Raw genomic sequence first — 23,568 nt, 5'->3', positions numbered from 1 at the left:
ATCATGTATAGTTATTAATGGAGGCAAAAAGTTCCCTGCAAATAACACAAGGAGCTACAACTCTCCCATGGTCCAGGTATTGTTCTGTCCTTTTAGACATTCTTGTCACCTGGGCTGACAAACCCCTCGGCTCTCAGCCTGCATTACCCACCTTCCTCCCGGGACCCTGCTCCCCCATCCTGACGTCCACGCTTTAGACGTCCCTGCAGTGCATCTGTTGGAGGCAAGAGCCTGGTCTCCCCCTGTGTGGAATGGCTCTGGAGGAGCCTGGCTGGTTGCAGGGTTCTGCGCGTCCTTAGGTACTGTTTCCTGGGCAGAACTGCCACCCCTTTCCCATCTTTCCTTTCTCCTCGGTGCTCGGTAGCTTCCTACAGAGGATGTGCTCCTCACTGTGCTACGGCCCGACTGGGGCTTGTCTGTGTGTCATGGGCCCTGTGCAGACACCCTCTTCAAAGTGCTTCCTCACTCGCTAGTCTTCTGGGATGCCCGTGGGGGGTGCGCTGGGTTCTGATCGCTGCAGCACCTTTGGTACCCTTAACACCTTCCGTGTGCCTCTCACTTGGATCCAATACCGCGTGCACCCACCTGCCCCGGTTTGAGTGTGGAAACTGCCTTCCCAAGGCCCAGGTGTTAAAGGCTTGATCCCAGGGCAGTGCTATTGGAGGTGGTGGGGACTAGTAGGGAGTCCTTAAGACACAGGGGTGTGCACTTGAGGGAACTGTGGCCCTCTCTTCCTCTTCACCTCTGCTGCTGGGCTGCGGTGCATGGTTCTGCTCGGCCACACACTCTGGCCAAGGTGTGCTGCCTCACCATGAACTGCAAGCTCCAAAACCAAATGGGCCCTCCCATTTGGTTTTGGAAGTTAAATTGCCTCAGTTGTTTCATTATAGTGACAGGGGAAAAAATGACACATCCATCCAGTTCCTCATGTCTCAAGGGTACCCTGGGTGGTTCTTTCGGACGCCTGACAGCTTCTGACCATCTCATTCCCCCCGCCCCCCCCCCCCATTTTGTTTTGATTCACAAGATCACACCATGTGTCTGAGCCTCTGGGATGTAACCTGTAATGCAGTCTAGCTGCTGCTTCTCTGGACTGCAGCTCAGGGGCCTGGTCCACGTGGGGTCCTGACCAGGAGATGTCCTCCAGACAGGACCCTGCAGACCCGCGTGTGCCAGGCCCTCAGGCCCTGCCTTTCCTCTGCCTCCCATTCCACTCTCTGATCGGGGATGGAGGGCTGTTGGGGAGACCCTGGTGACGGTGCCTTCTCCTGCGGGCCAGCCAGGCACTTTCAGAGAGAGCTTTTCCATGTTAAACTGCGGGTAACGCAAAGTTCTTTGGCTCATCCAACACACCGCCCACTGGGGCAGATCTGCCCAATTTCTGGGTCCCCTCCTCTGAAGTCAGATGGACGTGGCACCCTGGGAATGCTCGCACCCACCTGACGGGGATGGATGGGGGAGGGACACACACTTGGAGCCCAGCAACTTGGTGCAGAGAGCACGCGCAGCCCCGGCCCACCCCAATCCTGGACCTGCATTGCCATCTGGGCTCTGCTGAACCGCCAAATGGGCACTTGGTGAGCGGCCCAGGTCTCCCTGCTCTGATGGAAGCTGCCCTGGCAGCCCAGCCCACCTCTTCTAAGCCACGCTGCGTAAGGTCCACCGTCAGGCTGTCACAGAAACGTCTCCAGCCGTGGTCACTGGTGCCTCCGAGGCCCCAGACCAGGATCCCGGGGCTCACAGGTCCTCCCCAGCTCCTGTACCGCAGCCTCGGGAGACCACTCCAACCCCGTGCTGCTCCTCTGTGCCCTCTACATCCCAGGTGGGGCCCCTGGGAATCCTGCTCGTGCCCTTTCCTTCTAGGTCACACAGTCCCTAGAAGACTCGGGTCCCTACCAGGGCTTCTTTAAGCACCCCATGCTGGGGGCATACCTCCCCCTGCGGGATGGACGCTCACCTGGGCATCCCTGGCCACACCCCTGGTCCTTGCTCTAGGACATTAACCCTGAGCTCACTTCCCTTCACAGATGTCTCCCGCCGTCACTCAGGGTCAACGTGTGGGCTGCTGGGGACAGAGCATGGAGCCCAGCCTAAGGTGGATGATGTCAGCCTGAACACAGATGCCCACCTCACGTCATCACCCAGATGGGCTCTTCCTGGGAAACTGATCCTCCTTGGTTCCAGTTAAGGCCAAGACCCAGGCTCTCTTCAACGGGTCCCGGGTCAGCCCTGCTGCACACCCGGGGCACCAGCCCCAAGTCTGGGAGCACGTCTGCAGCCACCTGGTGTTCCTTCCACACACGAGGCCAGGCAGGCACCAGCAGTCCTGCCACCTGCCTCTCTGCCTCACCCACTGTCCCAGCCCTGCTGCCGCCCAGCTTCTCAGTATCTGGCCGGTGGGGGCCAAAGGACTGTGGGGGTGGACAACCCAGAGGCCCCCCACTGTGCTTTACCGGAGCCCTGCAGCTCAGCCACAAAGCAGACCTGGGGTGAGCCATTCTCCCCAACCTCCTTCTTCCACAAACATCAGGCTGGAGGCCCAGGCCACCAAGGCCCCACGGCCAGGCCTGGCTCACACCTGTCCTCTCCTGCTCTCTCCCCAAAGCCACTCAGTCTGTGGTGGCAGACTGTGCCCTGGCTGCTAGGGGCAGGAGAGGGTGTGGCCCACAGAGGGAGTTCTTGGCCAAGGGAGCTGAAGGGCAAGGAGGTCCTGAAAAGGGATGTGCTTGGACTCACTGCCAAGTGAGAGTGCTTGGACTGGGAACGGAGGCACAGCCACCAGGGCAAGAACAGGTCCCCTGGCTGGCCCCCACCACTACCAGCAGCAGCAGAGGACTGCCCTCTCTGCTGGGATTTGTGCTTATATATGAGAAATACTTTTTGTAATAAAAATCGACAGGTACAAAACAGCACGCCACCCCATGCAGTACCAATTAACATTCATGTCTGCGTGTTTGTATTTATGTATTTATGACATTGATATAAAATTGAAGAGAATTAACTCCAGGCTCACGGACGTGGCTCCCCTGAACCAGAATCAAGGAGCCGCCGAGCCCGGGCCCTCTGAGCCCGTGCAGCTGCCAAGTCCCCACTCCCCAGGGCTCCGAGGCCCCGGGCTGAGCGTCTTCTCCCCACCTCCCCCCACTGGTGCAGGCCTGCAGAGGTGACCCGCAGCCAACGGCAGCCACGGGCCCAGGGGGCTCAAGTGGGAGCCGGCAGGGGGAGGTCAGACTCACTGCCACTGTCCTGAGTAGACCCTGGCCTGGACCAGCAGGTTGGTGCTGGGGCCAGACTGGCAGGTCGCCACACCCACCCAAGGCCAGGGACAGAAAGGCACCGTGGGGAGACGCCCCACTCCCTCTCCAGGCTTCCTCAGTCCTTGTCCTCTCCCTGGCCTGGTGCCAAAGGGGACCCTGGGCCAGAACTACAGCTCTTCCTCCACCTTCAGGATCATCCCCGAGAAGACCTCTGGGCCTGGGTGGGCACCCTGGGGACTGTCCTGGGGGCCTCTGGTGGGTCCACAGGCCCCTCCACCAGCAGGGCCACCTTCTAGGACGGAGGGTGAGCCCTCCTGGGCTGGGCGCACTGCCACCAGCCGCTCCAGGGTCCGGCTGAGGGCCTCGACGCCATCAGCCAGCCGCTGGCTCTGCTCCGCCAGCCGCTGCAGCAGCAGGTTCTGGTGGGCCAGCAGCGCACCCTGCTGCTGCGACCAGGAGGCCAGCAGCGCACCCTGCCGCAGGTGGGAGTCCAGCAGCTGCTGCTCAAACACGGAGGCCTCAGACGCTGTGGACAGGGTCCTCCCGGAGGGCAGGGGCAGCGTAGATGCTGCTGCTGAGGAGGGTGGGGAGGGCCCAAAGGAACCCATGCCCGCGGTCCCTGGGGGCACAGATGCCAGGGAGGCAGGCAGGGAGGGCGAGGAGGTGGATGCACGGAGAGCTCCTCGGAAGTCCAGGGCGTCAGGTTCAGGTGGACTGGGCCCTTCCGGGGTCCTCAGGGGTCGCCACAGGCAGTTGGCAGTTTCATCCTCGTCTTCCTCGTCGGCTAACAGAGGGAGACAGGGGAGTGTCAGTCTGGGCTGGCCACCAGTGGGCAGTACCAGGCACGACAGGGGAGCAGGTGGGAGGCAGCAGACACACGAGGCCCCCTGCCTGCAGCCGTTCAGGGCCAGTCCCCTCGGCAGCTAGCACGGGGCCCTTTAGAGATGCAGAAGGCCAGGTGCGCGAGGCAAAGGCACCTGCTGCAGCAGCCGGGGGACCCCTCCCGCCCCCCGCCCCCCCCCCCCCGCCGCCTTTCCCGTCTGCCCACCCAGGGGTCCCTCTATCTACTGGCACCCTGGCCGTTCCTCTGTCTGTCTCTCCACAGCCATCCTCCTGCCCACCTACCTGTTCATCTTGCTCTGTCACCCAGGCAGTCCCACTACCCTTCTCCTCGCCTGGATCTATCCACCCACCTGCTCACCAGCCACTCAGCCCTCACTTACCCACTGTCTGTCATCCACTTTTTGTCACTTCATTGACCCATCCATCCGTCTTCCCACTGAGCTTTCTATCCAGCCCCGCCCCCCGCCTGCCTTGAGTTCCCACAGTGACCTCTCAGAAGGAAGGGGGGCTGCGCTTCCCAGGGTCCAAAGGACTTGAGCTCCCAGACCAGCTGGGCCTGGTCTCCACGGCTGGGCGGCACTAGGACCTCCCCTGCTTCTCTAGGCTGCCAATTCCTAACCTGAAAGGGGAAGGCCTGGGGCCTCTGGGCATGGACAGGCCAGCAAACATCCCTTCCTGATGTGCTTGTGGGAGGGCCATGCCAATGGGGGCAGGGCATTGTGCTGGTGGCTTTTGGCAGACCACCTGCTGTGTCCACTCACCTCATCTACAGTGGGGGAAGTTCTGGGCCCCACACCCACCGGGAGGAGCTGGCCGGTGTGGCTACCTCCCCTCCTGCTTCCTCCTCCTCCTCCCCATGGTCACATCTCCCTCTGCTGCCCCAGGCATCTGTGCATCCTTCCTGACCAGCTGGTCCTGGGCACTCAAGTCCTCTTGTCATTCAGGACAAGGTCCTCTGTGTGTGTGCCTCCTGATGCACTGGCCTGCAAGTCCCACCCCAGGAAGCTTCTGGAAGGGCCCTGAGTGGAGACCTGTCCATGCCACAAGGTGGCTGGGACTGAGGGTTGGACAGGAGCCTGAGTGGCCATCCCAAGGAGGATCTTTCACCAGCTGCCCCAGTCCCACTCACCAGCCATCACAAAGGGCCACCGCTGGCCACACTGACCTTGAATCTGATGGCCATGATGGAAAATGGGGGAAGGCAGCTGTGGCCAGGCCCTGACCATCATTCCGTCACACATTCCTGCTGAATGCCAGCCGAGGCCTGCAGCCACCCACCCCAGCGTGGAGGTCAGCCTCAGCCTGGGGGCAGCAAGCCCCGGGCTGCTCTTCCCCACCTCACCTCTACCTTCTCCCCACCAAGGCTCTTCGTTTCCTGCTCTCCAAGGCCACCGAGGGCTTTTGCCAAGCACAGGGCATTCCCCAGACCCCCAGGAAAGCAAGGCACTGTGGCTGCCCCTCCCTCGTCACAGCCCTCACACGACCATCCTCACTGGAGCGGGCTGCAGTGGCCTGTCCTCGGGACTCAGCAGACCTTCCCTCGGCTCAGCCGCAGCAGGTGTGTGCTCTCCGGGGAGCCCTCCCACCCCAGCCAACCTGGGGGGCCTCTGAACTCCCAGGGTACCCCACCACCCCCGTGTCCAGACTGAATGCCCACCTGTCTGGTCCCTGGGACACAAACTCAAGGGACAGGATCTGCTTGTAGGAGCCAGCAGGGACCAAAGGAACACAGTGAGCAAGTGAGCCAGGGGACAAGGCTGCTGGCCCTCCTTCCTGCTGGATTAAGGTCTCCAGCCTGCCTGGTGCGGTCAGGCCCTCCTCATGGTGGTGGGCACAAGGCGATGGTGGCCCTCAAGTCTGCTCTGGGTCCTGCTCGTGTGCAACAGTGGAGGTTTGTCTCCCTCCCTAAAACCCACCCACACCTCCAAGCAGCAGCCCCAGGCAGCTGCAGAGCCCCAGGCTAGCACCCCACAGTGAGGCCTGGAGAGCGCTCAGGAAGGGCAGACAGGCAGAGCCGGCCAGCCTTCCTGGGACAAGGGGGTCAGGGCTACCTAGGGCAGCCTGCCAGTGAGGACCACAGTGCACCGGCCTCCCCGGAAGCACAGCCACGCTATGCCCACACCCCACTGGCCAGCTCCCACTGTGCCAGTTACAGACCTAACCACCACCTTGTAGGCCAGGCGGGTGAGGAAGCTGAGGGGTAAGGTGGTGGGGAGTCCAAATGAGAGGAGATGGTGCTGACCACTGCGGGAGCCACTCAGACCATGGCTCTGTCCCTTCTTCTCCCCTCCCAGTGCCCACACGTAAGCCAGTGGCCTGACTCAAAGAAGACCATGGGCTTGTCCCTTCCAGGCACAGGCAGGGCCTGGCTTCCCAGACAGACGGGTGAGGGACAAAGGGACCGAGGCTGGGCCAGCCAGCGCTCCTACCCTGAGACCCACTTACTTGGTATGGCAGCCCAGCCCAGCCCAGCCCGGGGCTCCCCGGCTGCCTGCACACGTGCTGCTGCAGTACTATCTGCAAGTCACCACAGCAGAAGGCGGTCACCAGGTGGAGGCCCACGTTTTGACCAGCCTACATCACCTGAGCTAGCCCCGGGGAGCCCGAGCCCCAGGGGAGCCCGAGCCCAGGTTGGCTGGACGTGCATCCGCCCCTGAGCTCCTTCCCATGTGGGCTGCACACTCCAGAAACGAGGTCCAGCCTCTAAAGGGTCAGAGGCTGCAGGGATGCGGCTCAGGGCCCACTCAAGGATCACCCTGGTGGGGACGGTGTTCGGCATTGAGAGAAGGACCAGGGCCTGGAAGTGTCCTTGGGGAAGCAGACTTTGGAGGGGGCAGGGGAGAGCCCCTCAGGAAAGAGTGAAGAGGGAAGCCAGAGCCGCTGCGGCTGCCTCGGGCAGCCTCCCATCTGGCCATGGCCCCCCTTGGGGACAGGTCCTGCAGTGCCGCTGAGAGGACAGGGCTGCGAACGCGGGACTCTACGGTGGCTGGGTTCCAACAAGGCCATTCAAAGAGCATGGGGCTGGCTGGGGACCAGTGGCTTTGGGAAGGCACGGCCTGGGCCCAGAGGTGCCACCCCTGTGGAGCCAGCTGAATCCTGGGTCCAGCCCTGGGGACAAATTTTACACCAGGCAGTGGCCAAGAAGTAGCACCACATGGCAGAAGGCACGTCCAGTTGTCCTGACTCCACTGGGCAAACTCAGGCCACACAGGGGCAGAGGGCAGTCAACACCCAGTGCGGCAGGCCCCAGAGGCCAGCAGAGGCAGGCACTCGCCTGAGACACGTGAAGTCCTTGTGGGAGGGGCAGCGGTCGGAAGGCCTGCCTCGGGAATCAGGCAGCGGACACCCACTGCAAAGGGCCCACCTATGGCCCAGGAGGCCGAGGGCCATTGAGCCGCTGCAGCGTGTGCCCCCAGCCCCATGGGGCCTGCAGAGGGAACGGCGACTCCCACCCTTCCAGCGGGGGCGGCTGCTCTATGAGAGAAGGCGGCCTCATCCCTGGGCTTTGAGAAGCCCCTAGGCCTCAGGCAGACCTGAGCCCCCAGTCTCTACTTTTGCTCCACCCTCCCACCCAGTCAAGGCCAGGCTACAGGGCCACAGGTCTCCAGGACACAGCCCAGCACGGGGAGGGAAGGGGCAACAAGGGCTGCAGCACACCTCTTCCTCTTCTGGGCAGGCTGCAGCTGCCCCAAACTCAAAGCGTCCTGTCACATCAGAGGGCAGCCAGAGAAGGAAGCAGGAAGGACAGCCGGAGGCGCCCCTGGGCAAGTGCACCTGTCAGCAGCCCCGGAGCAGAGAAACTGTGGGAACCCATGCGCTTGCTCCGCGGCTCACTTCCCCAGGCCCCCAGGCCCGGCCCTGTCTAAGCCCCAGAGGCTACCCTTGGACAGGGCTTGCTGAAGGGAGGACGAGTCCTGCTTCCCCAGGCTGGCACTGATCGGGGGGCACTCCCACCCCACTGCCGGCCCTGCAGCTACTTCCCTGCTTCTGGCCTCAGTGCCTATCAGGGCAAGTCTGCTCCTCCCACACAGTCATTCAACAAACATCAGAGGCATGCAGACCATCTCACAAGAGGTTCCTGGGCACCAGAGAAGCTTCTCCTCCGTTAGGAGAACCAGGGCTACAAGGCCATAGGGGCTGCGGCTGATCTATCAGGGATGAAGGAAGCTGGGCTGGGCCTCACCCAGGGCAGGGGATGCAGGGTATACTCCAGCGTTCCTGCTGCCCTCCAGGTCGGGGACTTGCAGAAAGTACCTGAACACCCAGGCTCCACAGTGCCCACCCTTGCCTGAAGCACCCAAGCCTGCCTCAGGAACACAGCTGCAGGCCCCTGCCTTAAAGGAGAAGGCACGAGGCCTCCCTGGGGATGGTAATAGTCCCATACCCCTGGCCTCCCCAGGCCTATCAGGACCTGTACATCCTGAGGCCCAGCACAAGACCTATCCTGGACCTACACATCTCCCACCCAGCCCAGGCCTGGCCTTGCCCACATGTCCCAGCTACAGGCACCACAGAAGAGAAGGAGCAGAGCAGGTACGGGGCTCCGAGTCCCCCCAGGACCACCTGCTGGTCCGTCTGAGGTGGAGTCCTGCTGTCTGCTCCCACCCTGAGAAGGCTCATCTTACTCCTGGGGCTTCATCCCCACGTCCTTCCAGAGCTTCCCAGGAGGAGAGTCCAGCAGGCCTGGCTGTGAGGCAGGGTGGTGAGGAGGAGGGGCAGCAGAGGAGGCAGAGTGGTGACAGCACCCGAGCCCGCATCATGGGAGGGCTCAGAGGCAGTGTGGGCTGCAGGACAGGCCCAGCCAAGAACAGAGACTTCTGGAAAAGGTGGTTCCTGGAGCAGCCCCGCAGAAGAAGCGTTCTGAGAGGCCAAGAGCACCAGAGTGATTCTGAAGGGCCTGCTGAGGAGGGCACGCAGTCCTGCTCCCCAGGCCCGGACAAGGCAGGCTGAGGCGGGAAGGCACTGGGCCTGGGCTCCTCCTGGCTCTGGCCAAATTCTCCAGCAACATTCACCAACACAGAGGCCACCTCTGACACCAAAAGGCACAGCAAAGGTTAGTGGCTGGACGTGGCTCCGGCCAGGCAGCCTCCACCTGCTGGTGGCTTGCCATCTGATGGCATCAACCCTGGGCACTCTCCACTCCAGGGCTGGTCCAGCTGGGGGGAGGAGGGAGCAATGCAGGGCAGCCTCCTTCCTCCCAGCCACAGCCACATCTTCAAGCCTGTGGCCACCCAAGCTTGCTGCCTTGCTTGGTTCCTCTGGTATTAAAACTTGGTGGCCTAAGGACAGTCACTGCCCTGACCTTTGTCATGAGCACTCATGAGAAGACAGAGTGGACAATGGCCTGGGGCAAAAGAGGCCTCCCAGCCACACCACACCAGACGCAGCAGACATGGCAGAGAGAAGCGGGGCCTTGGAGACTGTGCCTGGGCTTTGGGCCTGGGCTGCTCAGCCAGGCCCCTGGACCTCAGTCTTTGCACCTCCCTTAGATATACAGAGTAGGGCCCTGTATATCTAAGGGATGCCTTCACCACCCTGGAACTTGTCTCTCTAGAGTGACGGGGAAACGGGGCCATGGGGCCCCAGTGTCCTCTCTAGATACCAGGGAAGGGACGGAGGCACTCAGCTCCCTGCTGTGGCCATGGCTCAAGGTGGCAGCTGCCGTGGAGCCCTGAGCCCAGCAGCAGGTCTAAGCTCCCCAAGCTGCTGCCGCCAGTGGTGGTGGCAAAGGCACTGACCCCCAGGCCACATGAGACCCAGGGGCTTCGAGTGACTTCAGTTTTTTGAGATGGATTTGAGGGTCCCCTTGCTGTACTAGGCCAAGGCTGGGGAAAGTCCCAGTGGACCGTGAGCTCAGGGCCAGCATGAACCTGACCCCTCCTCCCCAAATGAGCAGGCCTCTGCCTGGGCCTGGGCCTTGGGTTTCCTACCCAGGAGCCGAGGGGCCGGGAGGGGGATGAGCCGTCTCCTCAGGCCCCCAGCACTCCCCTGGAGTCTCGTTCTTTGGGGGCTGTGCACCGGAAGCCAGCCAGCTCACTGCCCAGGCCAGGCCAGGCCAGGCCAGGGGTGGGCTGTGGGGAGGGGCCCACTTACTTGTTGCCTGGCTCTTGCCCTGGGAGGCTGGGGTCGAGAAGGTCTCAGCCACCATGCGTTCCACAGGTGTGAGGATGAATCCAGGAGCCGGACTCTCTGCCAGTTTCTTGCGCACGGCCCCTCGCAGGTCCCTCCATTTGTGCTTGAGGTCACCCAGGTCACGGCGGCAGTAGCCCAGCGCATTCACAGCCTGTAGGATCCTGCTCCACACGTGGTGCTTCCGAGCAGGTGTGCTCCGCAGGGCCCCGAACAGCAGTGGGTAGTGGCGTGCCACCCTCCGCACCAGCACCTCTGTCTCCTGGGGACTGAAGTTGGGTTTGCGTGTCTTGGTGCGGGAGTGGCTGCTGGGCCGCAGGGGTGTGGTGCCCAGCCCCACCCCTGGTAGCAGGGCTGCCTCTGCTGGCTCGGGGCTGGAGGTCTGCCGGCTGGTGGCCTTCCTGCTGCTGGACCCTGGAAAGGCACCAGAGGCTGAGCACTAGGCAGAGACTGTGGACAGCCTGCCACCAGGCCTGTGGTCCTGGTCCTCACAGGTCCCCACATCAGTGTCCTACATACAGGTGACCCACACCCACCAGTTGGGGATCTGGCGACTCTTGAAGCCCCTGCCTGCCAGCTATCTAGGTGACTCCCCTGCCCATGTGCAGGTCAGCCCTGGCTTGTTCCGCTCCCCACAGCTCTCCCATGGGTCCATTACGGGGACTGGGTGGCCTTAGGGTGGACAAGCCATTGTACACACTCTGACATTCCAGCCCAGCCAGCCAGCCCCAGGGGGCAGTGGGCGGTGGCCACTTTAGAGGCAGACAGAAGGCAAGGAGACGGGAAGAGGGATAGGGCGGGTCCTGGGAGCAGTGACGAGGCAGCTCAGCAAGTGCCATGCCCAGAGCAGGCCCTGCTGGGAGCCCAGGCTCTGAAGGGGTGCAGGGTGAGTCCAGGAGCAAGAGGGAGGGCAGCTGCCAGGCTTAGGCTCCTGGCTCAGGCCTCCACCGACTTGGGAGCAGCAGAGCTCCAGAGGGGTGCCAGGGCCCACCCAGCTCGGGGCGCTTGCTCCTCGTTAGAGGCACAGGCCCGGGTGAGGGGATGGCTGTCAGGGATGGAAGAAGCAGATGAGTAAGTGCAGGAGTCTGGGTCCTGGAGGGCAACCAAGCTGGGGGGACCATTGCCCTGGCCAGGGCGTCTCCACCTTGCAGCTGGGGCCAGAACTCTGGGTGGCAGCAGCTACGGAGCAGGCTGGCACCCCTGGGGCAACAGGATGGCCCACGTGTGAGCAAGCCCTTAAAGTCCCCACCTGTGCACCCCAGCCCCAAAGCAGGTGGGCACAGGGCCTCTAGCACACTGGGTAATGACACCAGTGTCCCTGTGCCCCCAGGGCTCTGCAGAAGCAAGGAGGCCGCCCATGGAGCCAGCACCTCGCTCAGTCCAGAAGCAAAGTGACCAGAGTGACCACTTCATGTTCAAAATGCCCTAGACCTAACTAGGCAGGCACAGAGCCCAGCGGAGAGGAAGGTCTGAACACTTAAAATGGTCCAGTGTGCCAGGTGCAGTGGTGCACACCTGTAATCCCAGCGGCTCATGAGGCTGAGGCAGGAGGATGGCGAGTTCTAGGCCAGCCTCAGCAACGGCGAGGCGCTAAGCAACTCATGAGACCCTGTCTCTAAATAAAATACAAAATAGGGCTGGGGACGTGGCTCAGTAGTTGAGGGCCCTAAGTTCAATCTGTGGCACCCCCCCCCCCCGAAAAAAATTGTCCAAATATAAATGGCCAGTTGCTGGGGCCAGAACTTGTGGAGCACAGAGGAAGACAGGGAGGTCCTCTCTGGGGAGGTCAAAGGTGACCCCACAGCAAGGCAGAGCAGAAGGGCTGGGGTAGCAGAAGGCCTGGGCGGATGCCACCAGGCCTCTCTGGTCTGTGCCCCTTCTGTTAGAGAAGGCCCCTCTCTCGCAGTGGGTGAGGACACTGTGACATGACCCTCAAGCCTCCCTGCTCCGCACGACCCCAGCAACCCTCACCAGCAAGGGACAGGCCTGGGCCTGGGCCTTGGCCTTGCTTCTTATTTCCTCCTGAGAAGCAGGGCAGCTCCAGGGACAAGGGCCTTTGACCATTGACCCATTGGCAGAGCTGGCCCAGTTCCTTTGGGGTGAGGGGTTTGGGGGATACCATGCCCTGGCCAGGCCCGCAGGCCCAGCCACTGCCCCTGTTCCACCCAGCTCAGGCACACCCATTTCCCAGAGGCACACATGGCTCCTGACAGTCACTGGAGACAGCACCAGACTCTAAGGGGCTCTAGGCCCCCACCCTCCGTATCCTCAGGGCCATGTTGCAGTCACCTGTCCCAGGCAGCTGGCCTTCACTCCAGGGAGTCCCTAGTCAGTGCAAGGCCCAGGGTAGAGGTGGAGCAGGAGGAGAGCCAGGCAGAAGCCATTCTGGGCCTCCGTCATCTTTAGGCAGCTGTGCCCACACCTGGGGGAAGAGGCAGCTGGGGCTACGTGGCCTGAGGGTAGAGTGGGTACCCACCAGCGGCATCTCCTTGCTCCGACGCCATGGAGGCCAAGTCCTTGATGATCTGGTTCACGTCCAGCAAATTGCTCTGAGGAAACAGGATGGAGCTGCATTAGGGGCAGCGTGCTACAGGCACAGAGACTAAGGACACCGTATATGGAGAGCCCTGGGCCAGATGGGAACTAGTGATCAGTTGGTCTGTACTCTTCCTGTCAGAGGAGCAATCTGGGCCCAGAATGGGCAGAGTCAGGCCCAGAAAAGGTGAGTTCAGGCCAAGGCTGCCCCAGGTCAGAGGTGGGGCAGAGTCTGAATGCTCCACTATCTTGCTCTCAGGCCAAGCCCCAAGCTCTCCAAGCACCCCAGTGCCACAAGCTTCTCAATGCATGCACGCGCACCAGGGTCTGCCTGGGCACGTGTGGTCTAGTGCAGGACATCATGTCCCCAACACTGGTGGAAGCCTGATAGAAGCAGGCCAGAAAGTGTCCAGCACAGAGCACTTTGGCCACACCACCTGCAGGGCTGCACTCCTATGGATACCCCATCCCCACTCACCTGGGACACAGCACACCTGCCCCTCTGTGTATCAAGGAGGGGCCAACACACAGGTGCTGCTCAGCAAACTGGCAGAGTGGGATAGATGAATAGGATGGGTGGGCAGGTGGGCCGGTGGTGGATGAAGGTCGAGTAGGCCATGGGCGGCAGCCCCATTGACATCCAAGCACTGAGGCTCTGGGAAGCTGGAGAACTGGGCAAGGGAGCGGACACCAGGGCCAGGACTTGGTCCCTGCATGTTGCAAGTTACGCTGGTCCTTTGCCTCCTTTACACTGTCCAGCTTCACCCTGACTTCTGCCCAGCAAAGTGGCCATGAGGATCGTAAGGGACATGGCCATACCTCCATGACCTTTTACATCAGACTGTGTCAAGAGAAGGGTGCACACTGCCACTTTTGAGCTGGCACCAACCAAAAGGGAAGTCCTAGCCCCAATGGACAGGGAGGGAGGGGGGACTCAAGAGGCCCCAGGATCACCCTGGCCTTTCCGGGTAGGAATTCTGTCCGCTGTGCCCACTCCTGGACACCCCACCATTCCTGAATGACGCTCACACAGGGACAGTTTCTCCTCTAGCCAGTGCTGAGACCCTGGGAGACCAGTCCCCTCCGAGCCAGGCCAGCTCACAGAGCCTACACAGGCACAGCCCTGCTAAGCCTCACACGGTGCCTGGCACGAGGCTGGGTTTACTCTCAGGCCGGGAAAGCTCCTCATGCCTGCTGAGGCTGCAGGAGGGGTGCCACAGCCCCGCCCCAGCACGCCCACTCACTCTGCAGCTCATTCTAGAGCCAGGATTGATTTCCACAAGGGTCATTTCACCCCACTGAAAATATTACAGGGAAATTCATTTTCTTTTTAGGAGCGTTCTGGGAAATGAAGCAATTAGCATGATCTTAAACCGACATGTACTATCAATTGCAATTCAATTACTGGGCTTAAATATGGAGCAGGGGTGTGTGGCTGCTCTGTGGGAATGGCCATGGCCGGGAGGGTGCTGAGGAGCATGGGGCTGGGCTCTCGGCTCAGCTAGGGTCTGTGGCACCCAGAGGGTGCCAGTCAGGAGGATGGTGCTGGCTAGCCCCAGACCCAGACAGTTTCTAGGCTTCTCCTTACAACCACATGCTCTAGAAATGGGGTTCCTGGCTGTGAGTGCAGCCCAGGGTGGAGACGTCAATGTCAAGCTGAGGGCTCCTTGTTCAGCCAGGCCGCAGACTGATCCCACCTCCGCAGATTTCCAGGTTACTGACACAGCTCTTTCAAAGAGCAGGCGCTGACCCTGCCAAGCACCAAGCCTGGCTCTGGTCACTGCCCATGCCCAGGCCCGCGCCCCAAGCCCGGCCTTGGCTACACTGGGTGGCAGACTCCTAAGGCCTTCCTATGGGCTCCACAGGCTGCAAGTCACGCCTCTCCCCAGCAGGCAGTTCACTCCACAGAGAGGGCAGAGGAGCAAGCTGTGGCACAGAGGGCAGCTTACATAGGACACACAGCTAGGAAATGCTAGAGCCAGCACCCAAACCCAAGGCCAACCCAGGCCCAGTCACTGCCTACACATCAGTCACCCACAGGGAGCTGGCGGTGCCCAGGACTTCCCATGGTGCAGGGGTCAGAAGGGACAGGCTTCACGTGTGCACGCACGAGCGCTTGTTTCCACGAGTAGGAGCCGCAGAGGGTCACTGGTATCAGGGTGCTGGGCTGTCCTGCAGGAGGTAGGGCTCAGAGCCCCTGCCCAGCCTATAGGCCCCAGCCTTAGTGAGGGGACATGGAGAAAATCAGGGAGGAGAATCAACGGCAGGACCACAGGCCTAGGGACCCCATGGCCCAGGAGTCCCAGGCTACTGGCAGGTGGAAGCAGAGCAGCTGTCCTTCCCGCGGCCCAGCCTGCTTCTCCTCACAGCTCCACATGCTCACTGCACTAGCTGCTCTCTGCCTGGGAGCACCGACTCCTTCAGCAGGGGGGACGAGCTTGGGCGTCCTCAGGTCCAACCCCTGACGCACCAACAGGGCACAAGGGCTTTCGCTGTGGGTCGTGAGCTCACTGGAGGTGGGGTGGCTGAGGCTGCTCTCCAGTTCGCAGTGGGTGTGCTGCGGCTGCTGTGGGCCTTCTGCACAGCCCGGGGTGCCCTCAGCTGTGGCTAGGTCTGGCTGCATGTTGGCTGCCACTGCCTGGCCATCTCTGTCTATCACGGGCTGTGGGTGCCCCAGCCAGGTCCCCACGGGCCCAAGTAACCACACCCACAACACCTGTCAGGGCCCCAGCAAGCTCTGTCACAGAGGACAGAGGACAGGCACAGCAAAGGACTCAGTCTATTCCTGCTGAACTCAGCAGAAAGGGGCATGGGAACAGTGACAACTGTCCACTGGCATGAGCTCGGACACATGGGAAGTTAATTTGTACCACAGTAGTGCGGGGACACACACAGACACCCAGGGCTGGTGCGGGGGACACAGACTGCGAGAAGGCAGTGGCTTCCAGGAGAGTGACCAAGACTGCCCCCAGCAAGGGCTCTGACCCCTGCCGTCAGGGCCACACCAGTTGTTCTACTGGCCGGCCTGGAGTCCCACGCGAGCTCACAGGAAGAGCCCCTTCCTCCCGGCTCCCTTCTCCTCACCATGCTGCTCAGCAGGCAGGGCAGCGGCGGGTGCAGGAGCAAGGCCAGTCCCACGTCCCCCGCCTTCTCTATGGGACACAGAAGGCCTGCTCACACTGCTCAGACCCGTCATCTCTCCCTCCGTGGGGCTCCCTGATCAATGCACACCAACCATCTTGGACAAAAGGAAACCTCGGTTCTGCCCTGGGGCCAGCAGAGCAGCTGGGGCGCCTCAGGTCCCACCTCCACTGACACAGAGAGGCCTGCAGGCACGGCATGGTGAGCCTGAGGCCACAGACCCCTCCTTGACCCTTGTCCCCACATGAGGCCTGCAACCCAGGCCACCTCCAGGAGGCCAGGACACCACCGCGGCTGTGGGGATCTCCTGGTGCTGCTCAGAGCACAGGTGAACCCAGCCACACGAGCTCTCGGAGGAGCCCCATCTGGCCTCCAGGATGAACAGGAATGGGCACCCGTGCCCTGAAGACAGCCCCTGTGGCCCTGGGTGCCCCGAGGCCCCAGGCCCTCTGCAGGAGCTCCCTCAGGAAGGTGAACATTTGCTTTCATCCCCTTCTCCAGGAATAAGGCATGGCTTCCCAGCTACGTCTCCCCCTCCAGCACCCAATGCCATGTGCGAAACAGAGGGATGAGGGGCCCCAAATGGACCTGCAGTGATAGCAGAACCAGGCAGGTGGGACCTAGACCGTGCGTCTCTAGTGGGCCCATGGTGCCAGGGCGATCTGAGGTGGGCAGCTGGTCCAGAAGGGATCCCCCTGGTTGCCATCACCACATGGGCATTGGGCACTCGGCACTGGGCAGATCCCAGTGAGGCCCAGCCCCCACATACACCTGGAGACAGGGTGGAAGCCATTCCCAGGCAGAAGTCTGCCTTGAGGTCTGGAGTGACACAGGTCAATACTGGGCCTAAGGACAAGGGACCTACAAGCCCTAACACCCTCCCACCTGGATCAGGGGCTGCCCAGGAAGGAGCCCTCTGGGGCATCAAGCAGGCCCAGGGCAGGATTAGCGGCCAGGTGGTGTAGCTGCACATGCTGGCACGGGCAGCCGGAGGCAGGAGGCCGTGGGAAACTGGCCGACACCAGCACTTGGTAAAGGCTGGAATCATGATTCCTCTAAACCCAGAACTCCTGAGTGCTCTCATAGAATCTCCCCTCACTGCTACCACGGAGCCACCTCACACGGACATAATAAAACCTCAGCATATGTGTGTTGTGTGTGCTCATGCACACACGTGTGGTATGTTTCCTCTGCTTTTACGGACAAGAAAACACCACTGCACTTGTCTCAATCACATACTCTCTCCTCAGTTAGAATCCGGGCACCATCGACCTACAATTGCACTTAACGGAATAGTCAAATTCTGTTTACTTATTTTATTCACCTACCCATAGCTGACAGTAGCCACACCAATCACACCCCTGCCACCAGCTGTGTGCGCCCAGTGCAGGGAGGGCGGCTGGGGCTCTAGGCAGCCTCCTCATCTGGTCCTCCGCCCTCCTGGGCCTGCCAGGTAGCCACGGCAACATGCTGCTGGTATGCTCAGCGCCTGCACCTGAGCTGGGTGACAGGACAGCTAGGACACTCCAGCAGGTGAGACGGGCAAGGTGAGGGGACGCAGCACATGCAGCATCTGGCCAGTGGGCAGAGTAGGCTGGGCAGAGAGGCCAGGGAGCTGGACAGTGCCACAGGGCTGTCACACATGCGCAGTGGCCCAGGGCCACGTGTCCATCTCTTCAACCTCATGGCCCAGGGACAAGTCAGAGTCTGCTATCCTGCAGACTGGTGCAGCACCTGTGGCCAGGGGTCAAGTCACACCATAGGGGTGGCTGGCCTCGTGGGCTGGCTCTTTCCTCCTCTGAAATGGGACTAACCACGAGGCAGCTGTGAGAGCATCGCAGCAGCACAGCCCTGTTCTGAAGCCAGGCCAACTGGCCGAGAGTCCCGTGAGCTCGTCCACACATGAGCTGTGACCCCTGAGCCTCTGCTCCTCCTTTGCTAACCTCAGCCCCTGCACACCCACCCCCAGGGGTCTTGTGTGGGCCCAAGTTGTGCCCACAGCAGCAGCAGCACCCACTCCCAGAGTTCCCACAGACACCCTCACCTACCTACCTGGCCCTCAGACCTCCACCCACCTGCATGTTTCCACACAAATGGTCACTGGCACCCCTGGTGTCAGGATCCTCTGCTGTGCCAGGAAAACAATAACCAGAAATGCCAAACTGCAGACTCCATGGGGCTTATGCTCCAACAAAAGGCAGTAATAGTACCCAGGCAATCAAAGAGCGTCCCACAGAGCTCAGGAGGGTGGGCTCCGGAGGCGGGCAGCACTCTAGTCTGAGCCCACTGGTGAAGGGAGCTGCTCCAGTGTCCGGAGCAAGGCTTCAGGCCAAGGGTCAAGTGCAAAGGGTGGAAGCAGGTCCAGCAGGTCCCAGGGCCAGGAGGAGGCCAGGCTGCTGGGGGACAAGCACAGAGGGCTGCATCTCCCAGAGACAGTGATACGAACCACCCACTCACTCGTCCTGCAAAGTGACACTGGCATGGCTTGCCAACTGGGGATGATGGTCCATCTCCTGGTCCTGGACAGACAGAACCTGGCAGAGATGCTGCACAATCTGCAAGGCCAGAAAACAAAACAGGGCTGGCTCCTTGTCAAGACGAGATCCCGAAACACGACACTAGAGGAGACTGGTGCGGAGTCCTGCCGAGACCCCAGGTCAACCTCCACCAATAGGCAGCAGGGCCAGGATGCTGGAGGGGCTAGAACCAGTCGCCATGGGTTCAAGCCTTACCCCAAGGCTTCGAGGTGCAGAGCAGCTGTGGCCTGGCCCTGCTGCAATCCTGACTCTCTGAGCCTGCAAGCACAGTAACCAGATTTCATCCCTAAATTTTGAGGCAAGCAATTTTGACCACTGTAACCAGCACAGGGACCAGATTATTCTAAGGTCCTTGGGGGGCTTAAACCATGGCCTTGGATCCCTGGATGCTTCTGTCACTGGTGGTGGGACCCAGGTCCCTCCCCTTGAACCAGGCAGGTTTCGATCACTTAACTACAAAGCACCAAGGGAAGTGACACTGTGTACCTTCCATGACGGCAACACACACAAGAAGAACTGAAGAGCCACACGACAAGTCTGAGCACGTGGGGCGGCCACGTTGTGGGAAAGCCCAAGCTGTGCAAAGTGGCCAGATGGAGACAATCCAATGAACAGTGCAGCTGAGCCTGGCCTGAGACATCCCAGCCCACGTTATCAGAGGCAGCCTCCAGCTGTCCAAGTCACCCTTGGCCTCTCAAGTCTTCCCACTGGAGGCTCCAGACAGCAGAGTAGATACTACCCAACCCCAATGAGCTGTGTCTACATCCTGATGTTGAACTCCATGGTGGCTTTTTCATGCCACTGAGTTTTAGCACAATTCAGTTCCATGGGGCTCCTCAGCAGGTGGGAGGCTGGACTAAAGGGCAAGAAGGAACGTGCATGTTGGCTGAGTCCTGGCACTGGGTTTCCTTTGCAGTGGCAGCCACCCTATCACATCTTGGCCAAACAGGGAAAGGTCATTCAGGGCCCACCGGGGGGACAGGGGTGGGCCACCCACCCAGAGGAGCCACAGGAGGGGACAGGAGGGAGGACTGAATGACTCCAGGGACCAGACAGGACCGAGAGCCACACGGGTCCTCAGAGAACTGAGGGGATGGCCAGAGGGAGAGCAGAGACGAGGCAAGGCCCTACAGGAAGGAGACACAAGAGCAGGGGTGTTGGGGGCCCCCGCAGGGCTGAGAAGGGCAGTGCTTCAGGACCAACCAGGTTCAGTATTAGCAACCGGGACAACAGAGAGGTTCCCAAAGCCATTCACCCTTGCCACAGGGATGTCCATTTGCAGAACGCCTCACAGCCCGTTGGATCCACGGTCTCATCCAGCACAACTAGGAAGCCAGGACTCAGAGAGGGATAAGGAAGCAGTGGCATGAGGATGTCGGGGTCTTGACTTGCCACCACTTGCCAGGGGCCTTACTGTGTGGCTGCAGGCCCCCCACCTCCTCTTGGGGTCTTCAGGCCAGGCCTCAGAGGGTGGAGATGGCCACCCTGGGCACAAACTCCCTTCTGGCTGAGCAAAAAGAGGTGGGCTGGTCAGCAGCATGCACAGAGTCCCTCAGCTGTGGAGCTCTTGGACAGGCCTGAGTAGACAGACAGAATCCAGAATGCCAGGGCAGAAGACAACCCTGGGGACGAGGCTGTCCACCCTGGAGAGGGACAGCAAATCCTGGACGTGACCTAATTGAGTACTCAGACACCTCTCGCCATGGTCCATCGATCTTGCTTCCTCTTCATCCACACCTGGCCTCGCGCTGCTCAAACACAATTAAAGCTCATGCTCTGGATAATGAGATGGACAGCTTCTCCATCTTCACAGTTCAACCAGGCTGATAGCCAGGAGGCCGGGAGCTGCCAGCATCCAACACCCTAGGTCCTGGGAGGGTGGGGCTCCCTCCTGGGACCAAATCCAGAGAGGCACCCTAGGGTAGGAGACCAGAGATAGGCTGCCTCAGATCATAAGAGTCTAAAGGTAGGAACAGGCAAGCAGTGGGAGTAGTACAGGGCCCTGGGGCATGCCTGGCCCAACACCCAGGTGCCTATGCCTTGCCTAGGAAAAGGCAGACAGCCTGGGGTAGAGGTTCAAAGGCTGGGTACTGCGTCCTGCAGAGACAGGCCTCCAGGTCAGGGGTCAAACTGGGTTCCACCTCGTAGCCCCCGTCATGGGAAGTGGATGACGTTCTCTCTCGAGGAGCTGCATGCAGGGTGGACACGTGGTGCCCTAGCCTACTCCTGCTTACCCAGCTGGACAGGGGCCTGTTTAGAAGAGGCCTCAGTCACAAGGAGAAGGCCGGGCACAGCTCGTAGGCCAAGCAGGTGAGCAGGCTGTGAACACCCAGGTACGGCAGGGCTCTTGCCTGGGTCCGAGTCTCTTCCTGCACTGGGTGGACTCTGCCTGAGTCCAGCACTGCTTTAATGTTTTTCTTAAGTCCACTGTTGTACAAGAAGGAGAGAAAGGCTCTTGCAAAGAATGTGTCGTCTCCAAGAGGGCCAGCCTACAAAACTACTCATCAGCACCATCAAGAGCGTCAGTCATGAAAGACAGACCCAGGAACTGTCATAGACTGGAGGAGACCAGAGACGGGACGAATCAATGTAACAGGAACTCTGGACTGGGTCCTGGAACAGGAGACAACTCTAAGTGGGAGAACCAGGGGACCTGGAGACAGTCTGGGGAGTAGTTGGACCATGGTGGCAACATTAACCGGCTGGTTTTGATAGCTATACTACAGTACAACACTAAGAAAAGCTGAATGAAAGTCCAGGTCCTTTCTGTGCTATTTTGCAGCTTTTCTTTAAATATAAACTTATTTTTTTTAAAGTTTAATAATATTTAACAATAATATTTAACAAACAAATGAAAACAAAGAGGCTCCCTGGCTTGCTGGGAGGACCTAGCCTGAGGCCAGGCATACACGCCAAGCCCTGCAGGACGATTCTGGGGAGGGGGACGAGGGAAAGGATACAAGGTGGGCCACCAATTGACTGAATGGGGGCTCCCAGCACAGACAGCTCTGCACACCCCCTCACAGTGCCCGGCGCCAGGCCCAATCCAGGACTTCTCATCAACCACTCACCCAGAACCCTCCCACATCCCCGAGGGGCTCTGGAATTTGCATGACTACCTTTAGATCTCTCGAGGTGGGACTTGGGGTTCAGGCATCCCTTTGTGGCCTGCCCTCAAGGACTTACCTTAAAGCAAGGTGGTGGCATGAGGGCATCTGACACAATAACCCACTGTTGCGACATCAGTCATCCACCCTAGCCTCAGTCTCCCCATCCACACCCCCATGTTTACCCAAAAAGGTCAGTTCTGAAGGGAAGACCACAAAGGGGCTCCTGGACCTCAAGTCTCACTCAGTGATGCCAAAATGTTCCCAAACCCCCAGGGGATGTGAGAGGGGGGAGTCCCAACTCCAGTGGAAGTACGCTGTGCGGGGAGAGGAAGGCACCACTCTGCCCTCCTGAGGCTGCTCCCAGGCACCCCCCTGCGCACACAGGCCTTGCTTTGCCATAACTCCAGAGCAACTGGCCCACGGGGCCCCCAAGGTGTGGGCCATCTGCTACAGTCACATTACTCCCTAGAGGCTGGCTGGCTGGCTCCCACCCTCCCTGATCCCAGCAAGCTGTGGTCACAGGACCCACTGCAACCTGGGGGAAGGTTTTCAAAGGCTAATGACAACAGGTATTGTGCTCTCTGTGAGTGACCGTGGTCCGCATGACACATGCCACCCACTGCCCTTCTGCCCGGCACTCGGGACTAGCTGTGTGCTGGGCCAGGCTCCTAGGCATTGCGGAGGAAACTGAGGCTGAAAGGCGAGGTCTGTGCAAGAGGCCCCCCAGCTGAGCCCCAGCACGCTGTTGAGCTGAGAGAGGCACTGGGATCATACCAGCCCCAGCCACCCGCGAGGGCCTCTGGTCTGCACACAGGCCCAGACCCTCCTATTAATCCTGCATTAAAACCATTGTTCTAGAACAGTCCAGAGCCCCAGCTCAGAGCCCCAGGCTGGGTCCCTCCATCTCTCAGCTGGGCCCGTCACCCCTGGGAAAGCCCCATTCTGCACACACCCTACAAAACCAGAAAACACATCCCCTCCCACAGAGAAGGGCCTGGCACATGGGCCGCCAAGGCCTCTGATTTTGAACCCGACCCTGGGGTTACTGCAGTGGCACGAGCCACTTGACTGTCACTGTCCACCCAGAGCAATCAAAAAGGTCACACAGGTCCCAGGTGGCCCTCAGGCCTCTGCTCGGGCTCTGGGAGCAGGACCTGCAGGCTCGGGATGAGGCCTCCCAGTGAAAGGGCAACAGCAGCTCCCAGGACCCGCCTCTTCGCCTCTGTTGTCAGGTCCAGGAGGCCCACTGGCCGGGGCCACCCTTCCCTGAGCTCAGCTTCGGCTGCCTGGTGTGGCTCCCCACCCCAGGGGTCTCCATGTGGGGCCCTGGAACCTGTGGCAGCACCTGCTGCTCCTTCCGGCTCTGCTCCCTGGACTCAGCAGCTGGCGGTGTCTCCCTGCTCCCTCCGCCTTCTGAGAGCCACTCTGTGCTCAAGGGACAAGCTAAGCCAGTGGTTCCCAAGGGCTGTCCTCGGATAGGTGTTGGGTTTTAGAGCTGCGGGGGGCAGGCCCACAACCCTCCCAGACTTTCTGGGATCCCGCATCCCTATCTTAGCTTCTCCAGGGTAAGAGGCCCTTGCGGTTCCAGCAGAGACAAAATCCCCTGCGGTGTTCAGTGTTCTCTGGACGTCTCCATCTAGCCAGAGACAAGCCCAGCTATCTCCCACCAGGGCCAGGCTGGGGCAGGCAGCGACCCTCTCTGAGAAGCTGGAGTGGGGGACGGCTTCTGCAGGAAGGACACATTCAGCAGGGGTCCTGGGACATAAGCTCTCCTCCACCAGCCTGGGGAGTGGGGTGCAGCAGAGGCAGGGAGGAGTAGCCCAGAAGTGAGGGCCCAGGAAGAAAGGGGAACAAGCCAGGGCCACTTGGGGTGTCTCTGGAAGGAGAGAGAAAGCCCTGCTAACCGTCAGGGAAGCAGAGGCAGAGACAGGCCTGGGCCAGTGACGTGGCTCACTAACTCGCCCAGGTTCCTGTTCTACCACCTGCTCTCAGGGGCCTTGAACTTCAGAAGCCCAG

At 60.7% G+C, this 23,568-nt stretch overlaps 1 protein-coding gene across 3 annotated transcripts in view; it reads right to left on the bottom strand.

The window, feature by feature from the left end:
• Positions 1–2,927: 2,927 nt before the first annotated feature.
• Tsnare1 (t-SNARE domain containing 1) overlaps positions 2,928–23,568 on the bottom strand; it is a 114,629-nt gene continuing 93,988 nt past the window's right edge. For all 3 annotated transcript variants that reach the window (XM_027950814.3, XM_071602085.1, XM_071602086.1), the window contains exons 10-12: positions 12,706–12,778; positions 10,194–10,643; positions 2,928–4,041 (exon numbers count right to left, since the gene is read on the bottom strand). In XM_027950814.3, the coding sequence (XP_027806615.3) occupies positions 3,425–4,041; positions 10,194–10,643; positions 12,706–12,778 (1,140 nt within the window). In that variant the 3' untranslated portion in view covers positions 2,928–3,424. The remainder of the gene's footprint in view (positions 4,042–10,193; positions 10,644–12,705; positions 12,779–23,568) is intronic.

The sequence above is a fragment of the Marmota flaviventris genome, chromosome 15, assembly GCF_047511675.1.
Source record: "Marmota flaviventris isolate mMarFla1 chromosome 15, mMarFla1.hap1, whole genome shotgun sequence".
NCBI classification, from domain to species: Eukaryota; Metazoa; Chordata; class Mammalia; order Rodentia; family Sciuridae; genus Marmota; species Marmota flaviventris.
Note: the sequence above shows the minus strand (reverse complement) of the source record. Positions and strands in the feature narration are given on the sequence as shown.